At 37.9% G+C, this 16278-nt stretch overlaps 1 protein-coding gene across 1 annotated transcript; it reads left to right on the forward strand.

The window, feature by feature from the left end:
* The first annotated feature begins 98 nt into the window (after positions 1-98).
* On the forward strand, positions 99-9485 carry SNAP29 (synaptosome associated protein 29). The gene is made up of 5 exons (XM_042829209.1): positions 99-401; positions 1611-1807; positions 2825-2910; positions 3468-3572; positions 4967-9485. The coding sequence occupies exons 1-5, from the start codon at positions 201-203 to the stop codon at positions 5122-5124; spliced, it is 747 nt and encodes a 248-aa protein (XP_042685143.1). The 5' UTR covers positions 99-200; the 3' UTR covers positions 5125-9485.
* Positions 9486-16278: the final 6793 nt, after the last annotated feature.

The raw sequence follows: 16278 nt of genomic DNA on the forward strand, positions 1-16278 counted from the left end.
CCCCGCCCCGCCCCGCCCCGCCCCGCCCCGCCCCGCCCCGCCCCGCCCCGCCCTGCCCATCCACCGACGAACCGCCCTCTCTCAGCGGAGCGCTTGGCCCACCCCGGGGAAGCGGTACTTCCGCCCGGTGCCTGCAGGCGGAAGAGGGGGGGTTGGGTCAGTGGCGTCGTCTGAGGCTTCTTGAGCTGGGGAAGTTCGCCATGTCGGCCGTCTCGAGGAGCTACAACCCCTTCGACGAGGACGAAGAGGAGACGCGGGGCGGTGGAGAAGTATGCGGTGCGGAGCGGCAGTGCTACCTGCAGCAGGAGGCGCTGCGCCTCTCCGCCGCTACCGCCGACAGCACCGCGCGCTCCCTCTCGCTTCTCTACGAGTCCGAGCGCATTGGTGTGGCCGCCTCCGAGGTGGGTCCGGGCCCCTGCGGTAGCAACACGGCGCGAGGCCGTTGCCCCTCTCCGGTGTGGGTTTTGATTCTGATGTTTTCCCGTCCTCTGGATGCTGTCGTTAGTTCTCGGAATCGATCAGCGTCTCAGAGGCAGTACGTCCCTCCTTATCACAGTTTGCTGCTGGAGAGGGCTGGTTTTTAAAGCATGGCATCCCAGTTGGAGTCTCTTTACACAGAGAGCAGAGCTCAGCTGTGTCAGTTTCTTACTGGGTTTTATTAACAGTGCATATATTTAGTTTTCAGCAACTCTTATAAAATGAGAAGTCTGCACGCTTAGTCGTTGATCATGCTCTTGGTTCCACCTTTATTAATCATTTCCTTCATTCTCACGTGCTTGTTTTGGAGTGCAGTTTATATTCACATGTCACTAATGAGGGCCTTGCCATGATGTCATCCAGTAATTGGGAGTTTGCCTGAGTGCAGCAGCATGACCGTCAAAGTGACCGAGCTCTACCTTGTGGTGTCTGTGTCATGAATGGCTGAAATGAGAGACTGAGAATTGAGGCTTAGCATTGTCCTTGGTTTTACACCAGCATTAGCTGGGGGCAGGTCTTCTGTCAGAGTGAATCTAACGAATCTTTGGATTCCTTTAGCGTAGTGCCATTGAAATAACACAGCTGTGTGTATCAGGATTTGTAACTGTTAGCATTGCCTTAAAACTGCAGTAAAAAAAAAATATTCTAGCTGTATTTGCTTTCTTTAGCTAGTTTGTTTATAAATCATCTAGAACAACCCAGCAATGTGAAGCAGAATCCCTTGTTAATTTCTAGTTTCAGAACTAGACGTAGTTTTCATTTGCCTGTTGTAAACCTTTGCATTTTCACTACGTTGCCCATTAGGTGCAATACTTGTTCAATCAATAAGCAATGCAGTCTGACAGAAGACCAGCATGGAAAGTGCCTGAATCTCTTTTGTAGTATGTACCGGGAAGCTAGTTGTGCACAAATGAAGTTTTTGTAGCTGGCCAATGCCGTACCTGGTTGCCAGCTCTTCACTGAAATGCCCCCAGAACAGCAGGAGTAAGTGAAAAGGCTTGCAAGCCTTTAGGAGTAGTCTGCACAGTTGAAAGAGTTGTTTTGTTTTGTTTTTAAAGCTCATTTATTAAAAATGGTTGGTTCCAGTTTACCTTGGCTTAACTAGCTTCATTTTATCTGTCAATGTCCATTAGGAGCTCATACGTCAAGGAGAGGCACTGAAGCGTACAGAACAAATGGTTGATAAAATGGACCAGGACCTGAAGACTAGTCAAAGGCACATAAATAGCATTAAGAGTGTTTTTGGAGGCCTGGTTAACTACTTCAAAGCCAAACCACCCGAGAGCAAACCAGAACAAAATGGAATACCTGAATATTATGGCAACAATAGGTAAGTCAAATGAAAATTGTATTGGGGCGTGGTACTGTTTTCTTGGGTTCAAGCAGGGGAGTTGCCTGTCATCAGAATTCTTCTAAAAGAATCTGGATCTAGAGCAATTCTTCTAAAGTAAGTGTTGAAATGGGAATAGTGCTGTCATATATATTTCTCGTTCTGTTACCAGGGCCTTAGCTGTCTTCTCTGTGCTCTTTGATCCCTCTCCAGTTACCTGACTCTTACAAAGAGAGTTTCCCCTGTTTCCTCACAGCGTCACTATTTTCATTCATGTGTCTTTCTCCTAAACTCCTCAATAAGTCTTTCCCCTTCCTCTCTCCCCCCTCCCCCCATCTGCCAGCTTCTCTGAAATGTCACAAAAAAAAATCAAAATTTAAAAATAATGTATTGATTCTGTAAACTCCTGAGTTGGTGCCTGGTTCCCTTTTTGCTTTAACTCCGAAAAAGTTATTATTTTCCTTACATTTGTAATGGTAAGAATAACTTCAGATTTTTAGGAGTTTATTCACAGGCTATTTTTCAGAGTCGCTGAATCATCATGCTTAATTCAGTTGTATTAGGAAACTATGATTTTGCAGCATTGGTGTGCTTCTACTTAAATATTATGCATCTTTCTCAACTTTTTTTTTTAATTAAAAGCTACAAATGGAAATGAATTACTATGTCTTACAGTATTTGTCTGTCTTCAGCTGAGAAATTTATGTAAAGCGTGGTAGTGCTGTGTGGATTGATTTTCCTGCTTCCCTTTTTCATTTTCAATTGGAGGAAAGGAATAGGTTGCCTCCAAGACTGCAGATGTGGTTTTGTTTTTGATATCAAAGCTTATACTATTTCCAGCACTAGAACAACCAATTGTGTTTTCACTGAAGATGTGATTATAATTAGTTGTGAAGGGATATGTTGAATCAGGTCTAGTAAGTTCTCTTGGATAATTTTAATGCCTATTCTTGAACTGATTCAAAATGAAGCCTTTGATCCGTAAGAATATTTTTCGTTTATTATTTGTATTACCAGATTAAAAGAAGCAATGATGTCTAGCAAAGATCAAGACCCAAAATATCAGGAAAGTCATCCGAATTTAAGGCGCCTAGATAATTCAGGTTTGTTTATTTTATTCTGAATGCCTGTCGTCAAAGTGGAGGGAACTTGCTCGGTGGTGAAGGTAGGACAAACTGCTGACTTGTGTTGCTACCTGATTTCTGGAGGCTGGTATCCTAGCATTCCTGATTTGTAATTCTCTGAGAAAAGAAAAGCTTTCTGGTAACATCAATCTCCATTACATTTCACATAACATTAAGAGTCTGTCCAACAGAGGGCAGAAGTGACTCTCTAGTGGCTTTGCCTGAGCAAGTGTTAAATGCCGATAGAAGGTGGTAAACTTGCTTTGTTGGTAGTGGGATTTATTGGTTATTTTTAGTTGGTGTCTTTTTTTTTTTAGCTACACAATAGAGTTACAAAAGACAACAGGAGAGTGATTATGGCTTTATAATTGTTTATTTTGAGTGTGTCCAGTAGGTAGTGATGTTGGACTGCTTTTGATGCTCTTGCTAACTGGTTATATAATTACATGGCAACTATAGTCAAATTAAGTTTTGATAGCTTTCCAAAACTTGATTCTTGTTTCTTTATTATATACTTTATCTTGTACTCTTAACAGATAGTGATTTCAGCAGCATAGATTCGATTTCTTCAGTGCAACAGGATGCCTATCCAAAGAATCAACGTCTGCAAGCCTACCACAAAAAAATTGATAACAACTTAGGTAAGTGAGAAAATTGAAGCTGTTTGACATAGTACGATTTTCAATTTTTTGTTCTCAAGCTAGAGGAGGCCTAATATATCCCTGATAACTTTTTTTTGTATAGTTTATATGAGCTTTGATATTAAAAAAAACCACGCTATAGATTGTCTTTTCAAATCATCTACACCAAAACCAGGAGTTCTCTTAGATCATATATTGACCATGCGAAAAGCAGTCTTACTAAATGTGAATATGCAAGCAAATCTCTGGTCTTTGAATGAGGAAATGCTGCTGATGTATCCCAGGGTATGAAAATAATTCCCAGGATATGTTAATATATCTTTGAAACATCCTGTAACTGAAATATCATTAGGACAAGCAGGCTAATCCTTCCATTTTCAAGGAAAAAAACCCAATAACAAAACAACCTAATTAAGATGCTAGTAGTGTTAGAAAAAGTAATGACTCAACATCTGGATTAGAGTAGTATGGTACTTATTACCTCATTATGTAAAGTCTTCCAGTTATCTTGAAAGATATATTGAACTTATCAGACTGACAGCTGTATCATGCCTGTGTTAAATTGTACATTGATGTGGACCAAGAGAACTTAAAGCTGCAACTTTTGAAATAAACGTGTTCTGCAGAATATAGAACAATTGAAAGGTACTGAATAATTAGTGAATTTGCTGCATTTCTGTTTTTACTTCCAAAAATATTCTGAGCTGACCTTTTCATTTTACTGTAGCGTATATACAAAGTGCATGCCTTTCTGCTTACGTGTGTCACTATTTAGCTGACCTAACAAGAAAAGACTGGGAGGAAGTCAGAAAGAAATAAATCAAAGAGAAATAATCAAGCATAACAGTTAGTGGAAACACAGTTGTTCTACTCGCAAATCACGCAAGACTTACTAGCTTCAGAAACATCTGTACCAATCGTGCACACAACAGCATAGTTTTCTTGTAGTCAAATTCTGGAAACTTAATTTTCTCATCTGTGTTAAATAATGAACTGCTTCAATCTTCAGTGTATTTAGAATATCTCTGCATGCAGATCAGTTGGGAAAAAATAGCTTATTATTAATACTGTGCTGAGGAAGGGTACAGTCCAGTTTTCATCAAGATCTTTTAACAAGTGAAAACTACATTAGAGGGTGCTTCATCATAAAAGTCAAATTTGGTTTTAAGCATTTAACTTGTAATGGAAATAAAGATGATTACTTTCTGATTGTAATGCAGTAGCAGTGTTTAAATTTTGCTTCTTGCATTGTTAGAGAATACTTGGGCTTGAGCAGTTGTAAATAATTTTTTCTAACTCAAGGTTTTGGAGGACAGGAAATCCTGGTAGTATCCATTTAAAGCAATATGCTTTCTACTGCTTTGAATCCTTATGGTCAATCTCTCCTTTGACAGATGAGATGTCTTCTGGATTGAGTCGTCTGAAAAACCTAGCTCTTGGTCTGCAGACAGAAATAGAGGAGCAAGATGATATGCTGGATCGGCTAACCAAAAAAGTAGAGATTCTGGACGTCGGTATTAAAAGCACTGATAAAAAAATTCGACAACTTTAAAGATCTAACAAATTTTGTCCAGCATTAGTTCTTCTCAGTTGTCTTTTCTCAGCAGATCTCTTTAAAAAGAAAAACAACCTTGGATGATAAATATTTCTTTTTTTTTTTTCCTCCGTTAGGCTACTATTTTGTTGACATTAAAAGTGTGGCATAATACCTTGAATTTCTTTCCAGTGTACATGGGAAAAGTGCATTTTGAGTAAAATCTCTCAGTACTCCGTTAATCTGTGTATTACTGTGCATGGTGTGCATGGAGGAGTCCAGAGTCTACAAAGCTTCAGTATCCCTGGCCTGGAAGCTGTGATGAGAAAATCAGCTACCTTTTGCCTTTTTAGTTCCAAGAGGGGCAGGGAGAACAGAATGTATTCCTTTGTTCAGATCAAGCACTGCAAATTCTGTTTACCTACAGCTATTTTATGTGTTGAAAAATATGCCAATTTTCAGCTGTGCAAATAATTCTAAGTGATTGCCTTCTGGCATTCTTGGGGCTTAAGGAGCTAACTGTTCAATGGAAGGTGTAAAAGGTAAACTGTCAAAGGTGTAATGCAAGAATGATAAAATTCTGTAGGTGTTCTTGTTCCTAAGATTACTTTTTCCAATGAGCAGTGGTATTTATGAGTGGATCACTGGGTACTATCAGCTTTATGCTACTTTCAGGAAAAATCAGTAAGGGTATGTTATGGTTTGCAAGAAATGTTGATTGGTAAGTACCCAAAAAGTTTGGGTAACAGAGTCACAATTAATGCATGTGTACTTCCTAAGATTCCTATGTAGCAGTTGTCACTATCTGCTCTCATTTTCTGCCCTTTCTCAACTTAGTTACGTAGGTGGTTAGTTTCTATTTTAGAAATGGAGAGTTGGTCTGCTACTGTGCAAACAGATGTTAGGAAATAATTCCTTAATTTGATATTTATTTCAAATACAGGTGATTCAGGAGTGAGCAATGCTGCGTTTTCCTTGAACACACTTTGACTGTTCTTAAGAAGCTCAACTGTGATGCACATACTTCTGCATTAGCTTTAGCAGATACAAAAAGTTCCCGTAGATAAAGAAAACCTCAAAAAGTTTTGAGTCTTCCAGATACAAGTTGGGTCTTCTATTTCATTTTATTCATTTGTAAATACAACTGTAGAATAACTACACTTCTGCTCCAAGCTGAAGACATGACAATGAGAACTAGATGTCTCTTTTGAAAACAAGTAATTTCAGTTTGGAGAAAACCTGTGTCAGTATTGCAATACTCTCTATCAAAACTGACGGTGAAAGGCCAAGAAGAGAGCCACTTTGTGCTGGTGCAATATTCTCTTCCAAGTTAATACAACTAAGGCTTTTAGAACTATCAGGCTTGTATCTTTCATGAGTATTACATTCATACTCTTTTTTTAAAGGGAATTTGTTACATTGACTTGCTATAAAGTTCACCCAATAGGATAAAGAGACCTAAGAAAACTTGACCATTTCTTGACTTACTGTGTCTCTGGGGAATTCAACTGTAAAGACAAATGAATCACAAAAAAAAAACCTAAAACCACACACTTCTAAGGCATAGTGTTATGAAAAGTACATGAGAGTTGTGAATTAGATTGAAGGTGTGCTTCTGTTTCTCCTAATCTTGCTACTGTCATTAATTTAGTCCCTAAAAAAGATAGCACTTGCAGAGACTTAAAACTGCATGAGCTTTTGAGCATGAAAAGCCTTATTTGCTTTCTCTCTAATTTATACTAATATGAAGTCTTGAAAAAACTTAATGTCAATGTTATGATCTCCCTTCTTGGTCAGTATCATAATTCTCTTTAACTGTTAGAATAGTCATGAATTATATGATCTGATGCCTTGAGAAGGTTTAGAGATTTGTTATACTAGTCATTAGTTATCAAAATCTATTAAGCATCTGTTAAGTCAGTGAAGGAATATTGCAATTATGATTGTATTTGTTGTACTGATTATAAATTTTACTCACTCCCCGTTTTATTAATAGGGTATAAAGAATGGTGTTTTTACTTACCCAGTGCTGATTAATGGAAACATTTGCATCTTAAAAAGGATTTGTAATATCTGTCAAGAACATAGGATAGTCAACAACAACGAAAACCACCACAGCAAATAACTCAGTGTAGGTTGAAATCTGTCCTCATTTATATGCAGGTATTTCAAAATTAAGTTTTTTCCAAAGTCAGGCTTCACTAACTTGCATTGTAGATTGATGGGTTTTTTCCCCACAAAGTTTGGGTTAGTGGAGGAAGAGCGTAGCTAGATGATCTTGTTGTGTTACATGAAATAAATGCAGAGCTTGATTCCCAGCTAAAATTTTAGTTTACTTAATTGAGTGTTGCCTTAACAATATGTTGTCTTTCTGAAGCCAGCTCTTCACGTTTTTAGTTTAAGTTAATTTACAGAATGAACTCAATTGTTTTGGTCAACAGCTTAGCTGTATCAGCATTACTGAATGTTTTGCACATCCTGAATGTCTTTGGCCTTGAAAACACAGGCAAAGAAGGGGAATAAAAAGAAATTTTTAAAATCTGTATTTCTGCTTTGAGAGCCTTATAATCCAAGCAGACTAAAATCTCCAACATACGGAGATTATACAGAAGTCTGACTTCTCACATCTTTAACAGTTTAATTCATTGTCTCACTAACTTGTTGTAATGCTGTAAGGTGATGGGGAAAGCACAGCAACGATAGCAGGGTGACAAAATCTTTAGACAAAGGAGGAGGAAAAAAAACAAAAACAACAACAAAAAAACCCCCCAGCTGCTTACTGTTTGAAGGAAGGAAAAAAACCTCCAGCAAAACATCCTTGCTTCCACTGCCGACCCTTAAATGAGGCCTGGGAGTAGATGGATCCTGGTTCCAACTCTTCAGGTTGCTCAGGTACATTGTATGCACCTGAACTCCTCTGGGCTGGCTCTGTTTTCCCACCAGCTGTTCTGTCACTGCTTCAACCTGTGACTTATGTGCACTGTGTGTCGTTATTTTTTTGCTACTTAGGCTTTTCTGTTCCATTTATTAATTTTGGTGTTTTTTTTTTTTTTAATAGCCTTTTTTAAATGATTGCTTCAGATGTGAGTTTTTTTTCTTAGGGAAAGAAATATGTTGATGGGAGTTATTAATATTTGCTACTAACTGAATTACCTTTCTTAACTTTCATGTTTTATGTTTTCTGCTGATTTACATGAAGAAACAACAGTATTTTGTACGTGATATTTTTTTCTCATTAGAGTAACTTCTTCTCCTGCGGGAAGGTGGAAATTCCAAGGTAGGAAAAAAAAACACCATGAGCTTCGCCTTTCCAAGAATGCCACTTATATATGTAATGATAGACTTTCTGTAACTTTTTGTACTCTTTTCTGTGAAGAAGAACGATTTTATTTCTTTTTGGATATTGTTGAAAAACTTACTTTGTATAAAGTATAGGACTTTCAGAAGACTCAAGTGTAACTTGATAACTTAAATTGTTTTGTCTAGGTTTGTGTTGGCATAAGATGTTCTTGCAGCAAAATAGCTCTAATTAGTATTATTTCTATTGGCTTGAGTAGAAGCCTAATACTAAGGTCAGAGTAAGAGAGGAAAATGTTATTTTCAGTCTACTTTGTAAAAGGATACATATTGTTTCTCAGAAAGTTTGCTAATGAATTTTTGAAGAGTTGTTAAACACTGGGAACTAGTGTATACTTTCTAATGTATGTGTAATAAGATATATGCTAAAAACAGGAAGGAGGAAAAAAAAAAGTGGGAATAGTCAGATATGTTTACTAGTTTCCTCTGTGTGTATGATTTGAAGTTGCTTGAGTGTTGTATTAAATACTGTAACAAATTATGCATAGGTGAATTTTAGTCTGTGCTACGAAGATGTGTTGCTGCACCTGAACTCTCTTCTTACTGAAATTACTCAGACACTGGTCTGTGCCCTATTGGGGTGTACCGTGTGTGCTATCCAACATTTCAAAGAGAAACTACTGCCTTTGTTTGGGTTGTATGTAAATGCTCTCTATGTGAATCTGGTCTTTTCCTGAAGAAGGTTTTACAGTTGGTGGTATTTTTGTTGTTGCTTTGATTTCTAATTTGCGAAATTTATCTGAAATATTTTGCTGCCTAATAGCTTTTCTGAAGCAATGTTGTTTGATAAATGGTGAAATAGATAATACGACCTCTGCCTTCTAAACCAATAGACCTTTATAGGCATTTTTAGAAGTATACTTTTTTTTTTTTTTTTTTTTAAACAAGACTTTGTGTCTGTACCATCCAGGTATATCACTTGCTTTTTCTTTTCTTTAAATGTTAAAATGAACTGCAATTTAGAAGATTGAATTAAATGACTACTGAGTGGTAGGCTGATTAATAAAGGTGTTTATTGTTAATTGTGGGATTTTGCATTTATTTCCTTATTTATTTATTTATTTATTTATTCCTTTTTTTTTTATTACAACTTCAGATAACTCCTTCCCGTAGTAAAATCTATTAAATTCCTCAACATTTTCTGTAAATTTTGAGTCAAAATGGAAATTAGTTTGGAGCTGGTGGGTTTTGCTTTCTGAGCATAAAAAGACAACATTGCATTTTACTTGATTCTTGAGTAGATTTTCTTTGATAGTGAAAGTGGAATGCAGATAAGCATTCATTTATGTAAAGCCTTCACTTGCAAAGAAGAAATAATCTGAGATGTTACTTGAGGAGTAATCTAGCCATAGACTCTGATATTATCAAGAATATAATAAATGGTATGCATGAGGAGGACAAGTAGGATAGGAATAAGACACAAATAATTGTACCATCTTGAAAACTTAAAAGCAACAGGTATATGATATTCCTGCATGGTCCCAAATTTTGTGATGGCAAAAGTCTTCAAAACGTCCTGGTGTTCAGCTGGGTTCTCACCTGTGTATGAGGGCAGGAACTTGGCTTCTGTGTTGTTTGTTTTTCATAATAATTTTTTGGTTGGTAAGATTCTTGAAAGAAAACATTGGCGCCCATGGAATAAGTGGACTGCTAAATTAGGAAGATCTCTGGATGCCAGGCAGGGTTTTCTAAGTACAGTCACTTTGGAGCCCTGTTTCAGTTATTCTAGATGGACTGTGACTTTGTTCTTGGCAAGACAGAACTTCATAGAAAACGGCCTTTCAATTCTATTTGTGTATATTTTGGGGAAAGTGGCTGTCCTCCTTGGCATCTTAATTCTAGATGACCCTAAAAGCTGCAAGATTTTCTATTGCTTAGAAAAAAACCTTTGCTTGGCTTCAGTGTGTCTCACAGCCCTCACAGCTAACACTGCATTGAGTTCAAATAATGTGAACACTAAAATCTGACTTGCTTACCCTGGGATTTGAGCCTTAGACTTCTCTTAGAATATATGAGTAACACCAGTATTTGTTTGCATCTATGAAATATTCATCTGCTATACAGGGATTGATGGGTAGTATGACTGAGTGTGTTTGCCTTCAGGAATTACCTGATTTGTATTCACCTGTTGATGGAGAGAGCTTTCTGAGGGAGGCACACCATCGCTTTCTATTTTACCTACTGGAATAATGTATGCAGGCAGGATGACTTGGACTGAGTATCCAAGAACTTGTTTCTTGTAATTTGACTCTTGTGGAAAGACAAGAACTCTTAAAAAGTAAGAATTTGATGGAGACGTTGAGACAATTGCCAATTCAAGCTTCTGCAACCTGCCCTGACAATTCTTGTGCCATTAACTGCGCCACAGAGGGGATGTGAGTAATTTCATCTGCTACATTGTGTGTTGTTAGATTACAGCAGTTGATATTTCTTACTTTATTTTTATTCCTCAAGTAGCATGCAGCAATGTAGCATTGATGGGAGCTAGTAGAATTTGTGGATGCTAATCATCAACCCTGGCCTTTGGGATTATGCCCACTTCACTGTACATGTTCAAAATAGCACCACAGACATAGTTGTCAACAATGCAGTCACCTGCTTTGCTATGGTCACCTGTGAGCTCCCATCAATAGGCCATCAGGCAGATATGGGTAGGTGGGTATTTTCTCCGTAAGGACACAGCTGCAATAGTTCAATTATGTGTTAGTTTTCGTTGGTATGTGAGCTAATGCACTGAAACTGAGGTGTGCCTGTAAGCAAAGCACGGGTGGGGAAACTTGTCAAGGTCCTGTCATCACTGACACAGAACAACTCAAACTCACTACAAACTGACATTTATGGCACAGCAGGAGCAGCCTAGAATCCACGTCCAGGTGGATTATTTGTTATTGGCTGAATCCCTGCTCTTGGCTCCTTTGCATGGCTCTTTACTGAGCAGTGTTTCAACTGCTTGTCCAGCTCAGTGCAGTTGAAAGTGATGGAGAGGAAGCTCATTCTTAGGAATCTGAAGCACCTGAGCGCTCTAGCATTTTCAGCTTCATATTTCTGAAACTGTTTCCTTTCTGCATAGATACATAAGCTAAAGAAACATTTTTTTTTTTTCAATTGCCTGCTTTACAGGTGAGGGTTTGGGACATCATTGAGGTCTTATTCACCTCTCAAGGTAATGTGCATTCTGCTGGGTTTACAGTGGCAACCTGCCAGAAGCCTGAGGGCTTCATGAGTGACCAAATGAGATAAGATGAGCAACTCAATCAAGGCAACTTTTCACTGTGATGTATATAGTAGGACATCACTTATTTTCTAGTGTCATTAGACACCAGCAGCCAGTGGCAATGACAGAACAGTGGGGTTTGGGTGCATTAGATTGCAAGGAGCTAAGTCCTTAATTCAGAAATGAACTTAAATATAAGCATATGTTTGTGTTGTTGAGAATCACATTAAAACCTTTTAAGTTCCTTCCACTGTTATGGTTAAGCACAGGTAGACATACTTTTTGAGTCAGTCCTACCGTGTTAATGATCTTCATGAATCTCTAGGGGTGTCTGCTTCCTTGGATCTCGTGTGTCGGGATTTAGAAGGTAAGTACTGAAAGAATACTATTTGAGAGAACCATTAATTCCAATTTACCCTTCCATGGATCAGTGATAAATTATGGAATTGATAACATTTGGAAATATTTCTTAAGCATCTACAACCTTTCACATGTCTGTTCAGAACTACTTAAAATGAATGTTCTTAAGGAAAGGAACTTCTGAAGACAGTCTCAGATGCTCTGTGATTTGTTTATTCAATTATTCATAGGCCATGTGGTATAAATATATAATTTATTTCTATTTTGACTCTCATCAACTGTTCTGCTACCTTAGTACCTCTGTTGTAGTATGAAAGAAGTATGAAGACTGGAAGGTTGCTGGGTGAAAGAAAAGTGTCTGTGTGAACAGCCGGAAGCGATAATATGTAGAACTAGTGGAAAGAAGAATTAAAGATGATGTTGAGATAGGCTCAATATTGTCTATTTTCCATTCCCATCGGAAATATCAACATAAACAGCTGCTACCTTACGAAGTCTCTGAAGTGAATTCTGCTGCTTTAAGTAACTGTATTCTCCAGAAAACAGATGGGTTATGCGGTCTGTGAGCAAACTTCTGGGAAACATCTTGGTCTTTAGGAACATGTCCATGTTGATGCTTATCATACCCTCCCAGCACAAGGGGGAGAACAAAAGGCTTCTTTTTCCTGCTGCTGTATTTATATGATTCAGACAAGAGCTGGAAGGTTGGATTAAGTGCAAGCCAAATACACCCGACAATAATACCGTAATGTCCTATGCAACTATGAAAGGAGATGACTAGAGAGGAAGTGATGTCTGAGATAAGCAGTATAAGAAATGCTGTTTTGTTGCTTCATAGCTAATCATTTGAGGAGACAACATACAAACAAGTCAGAGAACCCTGACTAACCACACCAGGACCATGCCACTCATTTACCAGAGTCTTAGTATCACCAGCAAGTGCAGCTGCATTGCTTTTGAAAAGAGCAGCTGGACAGGGAAGGGACAGACCATTCCAGAATGTTTGACTTTATATTACAGATGAAGATGGATTCAGTCTGTGTTTTGTGTTTTAATCCTATGGCCTTTATTCGGCTATCTCTGTTTTGATATTATTGGTTGAACACAGAATTTCCACTCTCTTAGCAACAATTTGTTCTCTCGCTTTGTGAATGAGTATGATCAGTCACAGTCCAGGCAGAATCAAAGGATTTCTTGGGTTGGAAAAGACAAATCCAAGCTCCTGTTTACAGGCACAAACTTGGCAATATCTGCTAACTGAACATACTTCTTGCATCGGGCAACACAGTGTATGTTTTCTCAATAACATTCTGGGCTAGGAAAGAAGCATGTAGATATTTAAAGATCTTCGGGAGGGCAGACAAAATCTGTGGTTCTTTCATTTATGTAGCTCTCACATTCCAGCATAACCAAAGAAACAAAAGAAGAGTTGCTTATTAGTAGTAGTAATTATGTTTCATAAAATGACAATAGATAGAAATGCACAAAAAGTTTGGATTTGCCCTGATAATGCAACCTTACTTGATCCAGTGTTCACACCAAGCTCTGGTTGAATTTCAGCAAATGATTTGCAGATAGCCAGTACGGAAGGGGGAGAACTCTGACACTTACTTACTTCCTGGGTGCAGTATTTCTTGGTGCAGAATGAGGGTGACAAATAAAAGCCACTACTTATCTGGACCTTCACACATTCTTTTGAAATTAATGCTTCATCTAGTCATATTACTCTATGATGAACACCAAACATCTGCAAATTATGGCAACAAAATACTAAATACATATTTCAATTAGTACTTTCTATGTTTTCACCTTTCCTTTTTTTTCTTTTCATTTTCTAAAGATACATATGTGGCATAGCATATTTTGCTGAAATTGATATTGCTTTTGTAGATGTCCTACAATTTGCTGTTGTAGATATCTTGTAGGCTTATAGAAAAAGCAAGAGTACCAAACACCTTTTTTTTTTTTTTTTTTTGGTAATGTGGGCAGATCTTCTTAAAAGATGTGCATCTCTTAGAAGATTAACTATACTCTAAAAAGACAGGATTACAAATTCCCTTTCTTATTTGTTAAGGCTGCCTCTGCATAAGAGCTTTTTCCCTTTGCTTAATATGCCTGACGCAAGAAGTATCAGTTACACTGGAAGCACTGGCATAAAGGGGCACAGCTATCTTAATCGCTGCGTCATCTAAATTCATTCTAATGGCAGTTAGCAAGACATGCTCACATATTGCTTCTGTTAGCTCTGGTAGGAATATTTTTAAAGGTGGTTTAGACATACTGTTCTGATGACTTTGTGTAAATCTGTGTAAATCCTACACTTTATTCTATGTTGTAATCTCAAACATCTGGAAGGTAGCGATGTGTATGGCTGCTGAACCTCTCTGGGAAACATCTGTGTTGGTGTCTTGAAAATATTACTTAAGACTGGAGTTCCAGAGAAGCCAGTCTGTTACTTTTAGGTTGCATGTATCACAAAGAACTACGAAGTGTGGAGAACTCCTACTGAAACCTGTTTCACAAACAACTCTCAACTGAGAAAGATGAGAGTAAGAAAACCAGTGATTTCATCTTCAGTTTTCTGTAATCCTACAATGTAATGGGAGAGGTAAAAAGAAAAGTAGGTGGGTGCTCTGTTACCTAAGATAGCATTACACAGTCTACTAAGAGCCTGTTTTTGAAGAGGGTAAACTTGAGAAAAATAATGCTGTTTTCAGGAGGAGGCTGAGGATTTCTGAACCTATTTGTCTCTAAAGTTAATGCAGAAAAGCGTACAGGTTTCTACAAAAGCAGGAATTTGGGCATAAAGTGGAAAAAGCATTTCCTTAATAATAAAATTAATGCAAAAGGGTGCAAGCATTGATCAAAGATTTTATTTTTCCATGATTTGGGTTCATTTTTTTTCACAGATTTACCAGTTAGTCTGTCTAATTAAAAGTCTCCATTCTTTGGCTGCCTATTCTCATGACACTTGCAGAAATCTATTGTCTTTGAGTCTATTCCTCTCCATCACATGGCTGAATTTGGCCAGTGGTCTGGAATCTTGTTATGATGTAAAAGAGCAAACCGGAAAACATAGTGGAAGCATAACCATAAACGACTTGTCTGCTCCTGGAGGCGAGGGAGAATTCATAGCTCATGTTTTTAGCAAATGTTTCTTTCCAGGATTAATTGAAGAGGATGAATATTGTAACGGCCCTACAGAAAATGAAAAGTCTGTTTACCATCTGCATGTTTTACTGCTATCAAATATAATTAGGTTTATGCTTTTCTTGGCTTTATTCTGTTTCCTGGAAAATAGAATTATGTTAAGAAAATGAACACTAAAGTTTCCTTGTCAAGGGTCTATTTTGAAGTAAATTGCTGAAAGGCCGTAGCAGTCATTATAGTCAGTATTTCCTAATTCACTTTATTAATCTGTGATTGGAAAACATTGGTTCACTAAATCTTGCTGTAGGGCAGAGGTAATAACCAAAGACCTCTTTAGACCATTTCCAGCCTTTTATTCCAATAGTCTATTTATGCATGCTGAGTAGTTATTCTGCTGAATGGCATTTAAGCCCATTTAGGCTAAGATTCTATTTTGTCTACTTGTAGGTACAGTCAGGTTTCTGTCATTCCAGAACTAGTGAAATTAGTGATAGAAGCGCATTTGATTGATGTTAGTTACCACCTTTCTTTTCACTGGTTGTATTTTCTAAGAACAGATAATCTCTGTCCGTTTCATGGATGTATTGCCTGAGAAAATTCTCTAAAGTAATTCAGCTTCAAAAAAGTTTTGTGCAGCAAGCAGCCCTGATCCCTCTGTCTCGATTTTGAAGACAGGTGTTGATTCTCACACCCTTTCTTCTGCTTTGTATCACTGACCAATAGACCTCTGTTTTTACAAGGCTAAGATGAAGAAGTTGCAATTTCAATTGCCCGATACATTACCATGCAAGCAATTCAGCATCTGCATTGCAAACCTGGAGAATGCAAATGTCCAGAGAAGAACCAAATGATGATGTTGAGACAAAGGGAGCATAAATGTCACTGCTCTATGCAGAGAGAGACAGAAATGGCTTCTTTAAATGAAAACATTCCTTGGAGGAAAGACAGGTGTACTGCTTGCAAGTCACAAGTGAATTACCATCATGGCTTTAGCTCTGTGGGGAATCTGAAGACCCCCAGCCTGCATTGCTATTACCCCTCAACACTTCTATTCATTTTTACATAAAATACCATTAGAATTTATCATCTCC

The sequence above is a fragment of the Centrocercus urophasianus genome, unplaced genomic scaffold (assembly GCF_019232065.1).
Source record: "Centrocercus urophasianus isolate 14NV4802_14NV808 unplaced genomic scaffold, USGS_Curo_1.0 seq_30, whole genome shotgun sequence".
Taxonomy (NCBI): domain Eukaryota; kingdom Metazoa; phylum Chordata; class Aves; order Galliformes; family Phasianidae; genus Centrocercus; species Centrocercus urophasianus.

Excerpts from the sequence above, each read along its gene's own strand:
- SNAP29 (XM_042829209.1), top strand. The coding sequence starts at position 201 with ATGTCGGCCGTCTCGAGGAGCTACAACCCCTTCGACGAGGACGAAGAG. Across the intron at positions 402-1,610 it reads TTGGTGTGGCCGCCTCCGAG|GAGCTCATACGTCAAGGAGA; the intron begins GTGGGTCCGGGC and ends AATGTCCATTAG. Across the intron at positions 2,911-3,467 it reads AAGGCGCCTAGATAATTCAG|ATAGTGATTTCAGCAGCATA; the intron begins GTTTGTTTATTT and ends TACTCTTAACAG.